At 45.5% G+C, this 9353-nt stretch overlaps 1 protein-coding gene and 1 pseudogene across 2 annotated transcripts; both read left to right on the top strand.

Moving 5' to 3' along the window:
- Positions 1–111: 111 nt before the first annotated feature.
- Positions 112–1746, top strand: LOC310780099 (tripartite motif-containing protein 16-like; the record flags this gene model as incomplete). Its single annotated transcript, XM_083640646.1, has 1 exon — positions 112–1746. The coding sequence occupies exon 1, from the start codon at positions 181–183 to the stop codon at positions 1744–1746; it is 1566 nt and encodes a 521-aa protein (XP_083496772.1). The 5' UTR covers positions 112–180.
- Positions 1747–7363: 5617 nt separating this feature from the next.
- On the top strand, positions 7364–9033 carry LOC310779525 (E3 ubiquitin/ISG15 ligase TRIM25-like; annotated as a pseudogene). Its single transcript has one exon. The product of its transcript is annotated as an E3 ubiquitin/ISG15 ligase TRIM25-like (transcript).
- The last annotated feature ends 320 nt before the right edge of the window (positions 9034–9353 follow it).

The raw sequence follows: 9353 nt of genomic DNA on the forward strand, positions 1-9353 counted from the left end.
AGCCTGATAACCTGCACCCCTCCTTCTTCAGTTGAGGGACAGTGAAACTATCTGACACTGTCACTGAGAAGTGAAATGGCGCAGCAAGGAATTGAGATGTTCGGGGAAAAGCTCTGCTGTTCGATCTGTCTGGATCTACTGAAGGATCCGGTGGCTATTCCCTGTGGGCACAACTACTGTATGAGCTGTATTAAAAGCTTCTGGGACAAAGAGGATCAGAAGAAAATCCACAGCTGCCCCCAGTGCAGACAGACCTTCACACCGAGGCCTGTCCTGGTGAAGAACACCATGTTGGCAGAGTTGGTGGAGGACCTGAGGAAGACAGGATTCCAAGCTGCTCCTCCTGATTGCTGCTATGCTGGACCAGGAGATGTGGGCTGTGATTTCTGCACTGGGAGAAAGCTGAAAGCCCTCAAGTCCTGTCTGGTGTGTCTGGCCTCTTACTGTGAGCAGCACCTCCAGCCTCACTATGATGTAGGTCCATTAAAGAAACACAAATTGGTGGAAGCCACCGTGAAGCTTCAGGAGAACATCTGCTCTCGTCACGATGAGGTGATGAAGATGTTCTGCCGTACTGATCAGCAGTGTATCTGTTATCTCTGCTCCGTGGACGAACATAAGGGACACGACACAGTCTCAGCTGCAGCAGAAAGGACCAACAGGCAGAAAGAGCTCGGGGTGAGTCGGCAACAAATCCAGCAAACACTCCAGGGCAGAGAGAAAGACGTGAAGGTGCTACAACAGAACCTGAAGGCTATGAATCTCTCTGCTGATAAAGCAGTGATGGACAGTGAGAAGATCTTCACTGAGCTGGTCCGTCTCATTGAGAAGAGAAGCTCTGAAGTGAAGGAGCAGATCAGATCCCAGCAGAAAGAGGAAGCGAGTCGGGCTGAAGAACTTCAGGAGAAGCTGAAACAGGAGATGGCTGAGCTGAGGAGCAAATACGCTGAGCTGGAGCAGCTCTCACACACAGAGGATCACATCCACTTCCTACACAGTTACCCCTCGCTGTCACGTCTCAGTCAATCTACAGACTCACCCAGGATCGATACCCGTCCTCTGCGCTACTTTGAGGATGTGACTGCAGCTGTGTCAGAGGTCAGAGATAAACTACAGGACATTCTGACAGAGGAACGGACTAAGATCTCACTGACAGTGACTGAAGTGGATGTTTTACTGCCACAACCAGAGCCCAAGACCAGAGCTGACTTCTTACAATATTCACGTCAGATCACACTTCATCCAAACACAGCAAACACAACGCTGTTATTATCTGAGGGGAACAGAAAAGCAACACAAATGAGAGGAAAACAGTTATATTCTAGTCACCCAGACAGATTCACTTCCTACTCTCAGGTCCTGAGTAGAGAGGGTCTGACTGGACGTTGTTACTGGGAGGTGGAGAGGAGCGGGAGGTTTGTTGCAATAGCAGTCTCATATAAAGCTATTAGCAGAACAGATTGTGAAAGTGCATTTGGATGCAATGACAAGTCTTGGTCATTAGAGTGTGGCAGCAGTAGTTATCACTTCAGACATAAGAGTATCATAACTCTCATCTCAGTTCCTGTGTCCTCCAGAGTAGGAGTGTACCTGGATCACAGAGCAGGTATTCTGTCCTTCTACAGCGTCTCTGAAACCATGACTCTCCTCCACAGAGTCCAGACCACATTCACTCAGCCTCTCCATGCTGGACTTTGTCTTAATTATTATGTTGGAGACACTGCTGAGTTGTGTAATCTGAAGTAGACAGAGTTATTAAAGCAGCAATGTGTGGTGTTCCTGCACTGCTCTTACAGGAGATCACCTGTCAATCAAACAATGTGGGCGGGGCTTAGATTTGATGTTGCTGCAGTTTGAGTGTCTCTTCTCTGTCTGTTCAGTCATGGTGGCTATCACTGCTCATGCTAACGGGCTGTGCATCTTCACTGGCCTCACGATTCCATTCGATTACCATTTACCGGTCTTTGATTAGATTCCACGATGCATCATGATCTCAATGCATCTTCAATGTTCTGTATTACTGCACATGGCTACCTTTTCATCAATTATTACAACAAGCAGTGGGATAAATATGAACTCCCCTTTTATTTAGAAAGTGCTTTACAAATCAGAATGTCAAAAATAAATGTTAAACATAAATGTCTTATCATTCAATTCAATTGTAAACTAAAATAAACTAGAAAAGTGCATTCAGTCAGCAGAGTGTCTCCGCCAGGCCCCGCTACGCCTAACCATGGCCAAACTGAACCACTTGCCGATAAGAAGGAAACATTAAACCGCCACATTGTTTAATTGAGTTTGGTGTACAACCAAGAGGAAACAGCACATATTGTGTTTATAGCCTGTCTTACAGTAGCCAAAATAATAAAGATTTAAAAGCTTGTTCAGTTAAGGTTTGAGAAAGGGTTAGAAATAATTTTAAATAAAGCAACAGACTGCAGCCCCACCAAAAATCAATAACTTTATCGTAGGCTATATGATACTATATTTAAATGTCCGTTGATATATCCTGGTTTTCATTTGTGCGAAATGCAATGTAGAACTCTTTGCTTTATTATAGCTGAGTAGTTGTTAATAATTGTATTTTGTTCCCTGCTCTTTGTAGAAAAGTGAACTATGTAATCATTATTATTATAATCAATATGGTGAGGATTTGCTTTCCTCCACAGTGCTGACGTACTGTTTAACAGGTTGATTGTGTGGATGAAGTGAATATTATGTACATGGAAAGATTGAACCAGAATCTTTCAGGTTTTAGTGAATTGATGTGTGATCAAAGTGAATGTTTGAAAAGATCAATAAAGGTTTTAATTCCAAGAATGAATAAAGTATTTATTCTGTATTAGTTTCAGGAAGTCTAGCAAAGCTGCTATAAATTATGAAACTAAGGGGTTGTCCTACAACCCAGGTTTTATGAGTGAAGCGAGGCTCCCACCTATTGCCATCTCTGCGTGTACCACGCAGAGATGGCAATAGGTGGGAGCCGAGCTTCAACTAAATAAAACTAATGACATTATAACTGAGTCGATTCTCTCCCTAAAACACAACAAAGTGCAGTCTTCATGTCTGTCTCCTAACTCATCTTGATTGCTTTTTGATGTGTGTGTGTGTGTGTGTGTGTGTGTGTGTGTGTGTGTGTGTGTGTGTGTGTGTGTGTGTATATATATATACTAGGCATCTTGTGCACTCGATCTCTAGGCTCGCCTGCTGCGCGACATCGCTACATGTGATTACATTTGTGCGGGTGTGTGTGTGTGTCCCTTAAGTTTAGATCCATCAGTCTCATGACATCACTGATGAAATCATCAGTGACTTATGACATCACTGATGACATTTTCAGTGATGTCACAATGCTGATGATGGCACTGATACCCACATAATCTTTGCTTCATGACATGTTATAAACAAGGGCTAAACAAACACACACTGCCACTTTAAAACCATTCCTCTTCCTGGAACAAAGCAAAGCCTGATAACTCCGCCTCCCTGGTCTCAAACACAGCCAGTTCCATTCTGTCCAGATATTTCCTGTTCCCTCCCCTTTCACAGATATGCCAAATGCCCAGGTCTGGTTTACATGCTAACATTTTTATTTTGATCGGATTCTGAAAAGGTTTAAACTACCCCTCTGCAACGGGGTTTGCTTTGGGCCTGTTTAATCTGATGGAGGTGTTTATATGGAGCATTTTTAATCTGTTTGGGTTTTTAAACATATTATAATCTGATTATTAGGCTCCATGTAAAAAAAACGTGCCTAGTGAATATAAGCCCCCGAGGCTTTTCTAGGCCGGCCCGTTCTGGGTCCAGCAAAAACATGTAGGGCCCTATTCTCCCACAAGCCTTCGGCGCTAAAACGGGCCTTAAACGCAAAAAAACGTGCCTTGCGCCTGTTTTGGGACGATATCAATATGGCTTTACGCTGCCAAATGCGCTTTAGGCCGAATGGGCGTGGCGCAGTCCCAGAATGGGCCAAAGTGGGCGTGTCGGCGCTAAATACCGGCGTACTGCTATCTTCCGACCTGCCGTAAATTTAGCGCCTTGCGCCTTTGAAAAGCAGGCCTATTCAGTGGGCCAGTTGCGCGGAGCGCTCCCCTCTGGCTCTCTCCCTCCCCTCTGGCTCTCTCCTCTGTCACCCTTCTCTGTGTCACTCTCTCCCTCTCTCCTACTGACAGGAGCAGGCATTGGTGTGCGTTTACCAGTTTATTGTGAAATAAATCCTTCCGCGTTGAGTTACTGTCACAAGCCTGTGTGACAACGCGTCCAGCCTGGGTAAAACAACTCTGTGTACCGCTTTGAGGCTGCAGGCAGTCTGACAGGCACAATACGACTGTCTCTCTCTGACTGCCTGTGAATGTCCCAGCATGCAATTGGGTACTCCATTTCGCTACTAAATAGCAACCAAATGAGGCGAAATAGATATAAAAGGTCGATCTAAAATAATGTGTAATGGTAACACACCTGCAATTGTAGAACATTTCAATATTTGACCAAATAAATCATCGAAATTAAAACACCACCCTAAGTGAAACATATATGTCCTCCTGGGCCTATATATATCCTTTGTCGATTTAACGTCATTTAGATAAGTGTTAGCGGAACGCGCTTCGGGAACGCGCTTCTACTGTCATGTGCTATACTGTGATGTCCGCCCTAATAACTTAGGCCCTACTTCACATTTAGTTTTACAATAAAAACACATTTATGCAATGACTTTACATAATGTAGGGTATATTTATGTGCATCATTCTACCTGCAGCAGGGGAGAGAAAACGATATCGTTCTGAACAAACTTTCACCAATATAAAATGAATCTCATCATATAGGGATAGGCTATATTTTTCTAGCTGATGCCTTTAACATTCTTTTCACTTTGATCTTGCTATAGTGTAGCGTATTTACATGCTTGCAGTATTTAAACTGCAGTTAGATTGGTTTGAGAAGCATAATAATATGGAATAATAGCCTATAATGGAGACAGACAGACTGGATGAAGGGAGGGGGGGGGGGCAGAGCGTTTGGCTTTCGTCTGGTTTTGCGGGATCACTGGAATTGGAGCTAAAAAGGCAAGCGTGCGATTCATTTATTGCAGTTATCCAATGAGCATGACGGTGCATAATTTTACGCTTAAAAGGCATGGTTGTAATGCTTTAGGCTGCGTGTAGCGCCAGCACCACGATATCAAGTGCGCTGGTCCACGCCCACTGATTTGCGCTGCGCCAGGCGCTCGGCCTAGAAACAGCGCCGATGCAACGATAGGGGGCGTAGTGTAAACCTGTAGGTTCTTCTCCCACAGTAGACAGACAGACGGCCTGTTTATCTCCACATCCGTCTTGTCTGCTTCTTGTTGGAAAGAGCATCCACGTTCAAAGCTCGCTACGGTGCAGAACGCTTTCCATGTTTGCTGCCATCAGTGTGAAACGTTTTCATTGGGGTGCGTTTGATCCAGCTGGTCTGGTGTGTGTGTGCAGCATCAGAGAAGGAAAGAAACAGCAGATATGAGACAGTTAGCAGTCCCATTAGGATTCACAATCATATTTTACATGTATACTGTACAAGTGCTTTTGCCTGCAACAGTTGAGGACATAAACTTGATGTCCTCAACTGTCATAAAGTCATGTCATAAAGAACCACGTTACTACAGTAAATGCTGAAACGTCACTGAAGAGAGAGAGACAGAGACACACACGCAGGCACGCATACACACACACACACACACACACACACACACACACACACACACACACACACACACACACACACACACACACACACACACACACACACACACAGATAAAGGACCCTTGGACTTTATACTTTGCTTTGGCAAAATTGTTCCTTCAACTTTCATGCCAATAAAGAGAGAGAGAGAGAGAGAGAGAGAGAGAGAGAGAGAGAGAGAGAGAGAGAGAGAGAGAATAGTTTTACTGTTAAATTTTCTACCAGCCACTTAGTTTTGGTAGGTTTTGGAACTTTATTTTAAAATTAGGGGCAAGAAGAGGAGAGAGATATTGATCCAAAGTTCAACTATTCTTTATCTCTTTGTCATAATCTTCACTTCATGTTATAAACAAGGGCTAAACACACACTGTCTCTTTAAAACCACACCTCTTCCTGGAACGAAGGAAAGCCTGATAACCTGCACCCCCCCTTCTTCAAGTGAGGGACAGTGAAACTATCTGACACACTCACTAGCCCTTTTCCCACATGCGCTTTGTACCGCTAAATGACCGGAACGTGGTCTAATGCCTGCATGTGAGAAAGTCGTCGTGCCGGTATAAGCGCGAGCCCGTCATCGCGGAGATTTCACCAGTTTCGAGGCAGTCAGAAGAGCGGTATGCGCGATAGCGGACTTAAGTGTAGAACGGGTCCAGTCATTTCCCGCGACACTCTCATGGGCGAGGTGTACACACATTGCTTAATGTTCCAGCGGGCATAATCTAATCATTCGCGCACATTAAAGCAAACTGGCGAAATGATCTTGTGATAATAATGTGTGGGCGTGCTGATTTTCCCCTCTCTCCTCTCCTCTCTGCTGCCTGCTCGCTCTCTGTGGCCACAGTCCTCCTCCTCCTTCAGTCACAGCCCGACAGGGACACAGACGAAGCAAATGCACGAAGCGAAATGTGGAAGTATTTTGCTTACGTTGCCGACAGCGAAGGCAAGCCCGGACACATCAAACGAAGCCAGTCTGTAAAAAGTGCTTCAACGCGACGCAGGTGAACGGATAAACAAGCAAACTTATTTCACCATTCAGAGTTTTGCCGACACGTCACTCCCCACCCGCTCTGTAGTGCCGCCCCACCCCCCAAGATACAGGCAAATTCGCTGATAGATTCCCACATGCGCGAGCCGAAGTGTGAAGGGAAATGTCCGATATTGACTTACAGGTAATTTTCCGGTACGCATGTGGGAAAACGGCTACTGAGAGAGAGAGAGAGAGAGAGAGAGAGAGCGCCAGCCAGCCAGCCTAAATAGTTAATTTCCACAAGACTTTGGAACTTTATTTTGAAATGTTGCACTTAAAGTGAGGAGGATAAGGGGGGAGAGAGATTGATTGTAAGTTTGTATTTAAACACACACTGCCTCTTTAACACTCCTCTTCCTGGAATAAAGCGAAGCCTGATAACCCCTCCCTCAAACACAGCCAGTTCTATTCTCTCCACATATTTCCTGTTCCTCCCCTTTCACAGATCTTCCAGTTTATAGATAGGTGTAAACATGCTGTGAAGTGCAAGAGCTGACCAGCACATTCACTGCAGATCAGCACATGAACATGAAGAAAACAACAGAGGTTTGGTTTGGAGCAGAGCCTGTTTCAGTTCAGAGGAAGTGAAACTATCTGACAGACTCACTGAGAAGTGAAATGGCGCAGCAAGGAATTCAGCTGTTCGGGGAAAAGCTCTGCTGTTCGATCTGTCTGGATCTACTGAAGGATCCGGTGGCTATTCCCTGTGGGCACAGCTACTGCATGAGCTGTATTAAAGATTGCTGGGATGCAGAGGATCAGAACAAAATCCACAGCTGCCCCCAGTGCAGACAGACCTTCACACCGAGGCCTGTCCTGGTGAAGAACACCATGTTGGCAGAGTTGGTGGAGGACCTGAGGAAGACAGGATTCCAAGCTGCACCTCCTGATCGCTGCTATGCTGGACCAGGAGATGTGGGCTGTGATGTCTGCACTGGGAGAAAGCTGAAAGCCCTCAAGTCCTGTCTGGTGTGTCTGGCCTCTTACTGTGAGCAGCACCTCCAGCCTCACTATGAATCCTCTACCTTTAAGAAACACAGGCTGGTGGAAGCCACCGTGAAGCTTCAGGAGAACATCTGCTCTCGTCACGACGAGGTGATGAAGATGTTCTGCCGTACTGATCAGCAGTGTATCTGTTATCTCTGCTCCGTGGACGAACATAAGGGACACGACACAGTCTCAGCTGCAGCAGAAAGGACCAACAGGCAGAAAGAGCTCGGGGTGAGTCGGCAACAAATCCAGCAAACACTCCAGGGCAGAGAGAAAGACGTGAAGGTGCTACAACAGAACCTGAAGGCTATGAATCTCTCTGCTGATAAAGCAGTGGAGGACAGTGAGAAGATCTTCACTGAGCTGGTCCGTCTCATTGAGAAGAGAAGCTCTGAAGTGAAGGAGCAGATCAGATCCCAGCAGAAAGAGGAAGCGAGTCGGGCCGAAGAACTCCAGGTGACGCTGAAACAGGAGATCTCTGAGCTGAGGAGGACAGATGCTGAGCTGGAGCAGCTCTCACACACAGAGGATCACATCCACTTCCTCCACAGTTACCCCTCGCTGTCACGTCTCAGTCAATCTACAGACTCACCCAGGATCGATACCCGTCCTCTGTGCTACTTTGAGGATGTGACTGCAGTTGTGTCAGAGGTCAGAGATAAACTACAGGACGTTCTGACAGAGGCATGGCCTAAGATCTCACTGACAGTGACTCAAGTGGATGTTTTACTGCGACCACCAGAGCCCAAGACCAGAGCTGACTTCTTACAATATTCACGTCAGATCACACTGGATCCAAACACAGCAAACACAAAGCTGTTATTATCTGAGTGGAACAGAAAAGCAACATACATGAGTAAAGAACAGTCATATTGTGGTCACCCAGACAGATTCACTTACTGCTCTCAGGTCCTGAGTAGAGAGGGTCTGACTGGACGTTGTTACTGGGAGGTGGAGTGGAGCGGGGTGTGTGTTTCAATAGCAGTCTCATATAAAGATATTAGCAGAACAGGGGATGAAAGTATATTTGGATACAATGACAAGTCTTGGGCATTAGAGTATTACGACAATAGTTGTCAGATCAGACATAAGAATATCATAACTCGCATCTCAGTTCTCTGTCCTCCAGAGTAGGAGTGGACCTGGATCACAGAGCAGGTATTCTGTCCTTCTACAACGTCTCTGAAACCATGACTCTCCTCCACAGAGTCCAGACCATATTTACTCAGCCTCTCTATGCTGGACTTTGGCTTTATTTTAGTGTTGGAAACACAGCTGAGTTGTGTAATCTGAACTAGACAGAGTTATTAAAGCAGCAATGTGTGGTGTTCCTGCACTGCTCTTACAGGAGATCACCTGTCAATCTAACAGTGTGGGCGGGGCTTAGATTTGATGTTGCTGCAGTTTGAGTGTCTCTTCTCTCTGTCTGTTCAGTCATGGTGGCTATTACTGCTCATGCTCACGGGCTGTGCATCTTCAGTGACCTCACGATTCCATTCGATTACCATTTACCGGTCTTGTGCTTTACAAATCAGAATGTCAAAAATAAATGTTAAACATAAATGTCTTATCATTCAATTCAATTGTAAACTAAAATAAACTAGAAAAGTGCATTCAG

The sequence above is a fragment of the Poromitra crassiceps genome, assembly GCF_964638095.1.
Source record: "Poromitra crassiceps genome assembly, chromosome: 7".
In the NCBI taxonomy this organism is placed as follows: Eukaryota; Metazoa; Chordata; class Actinopteri; order Beryciformes; family Melamphaidae; genus Poromitra; species Poromitra crassiceps.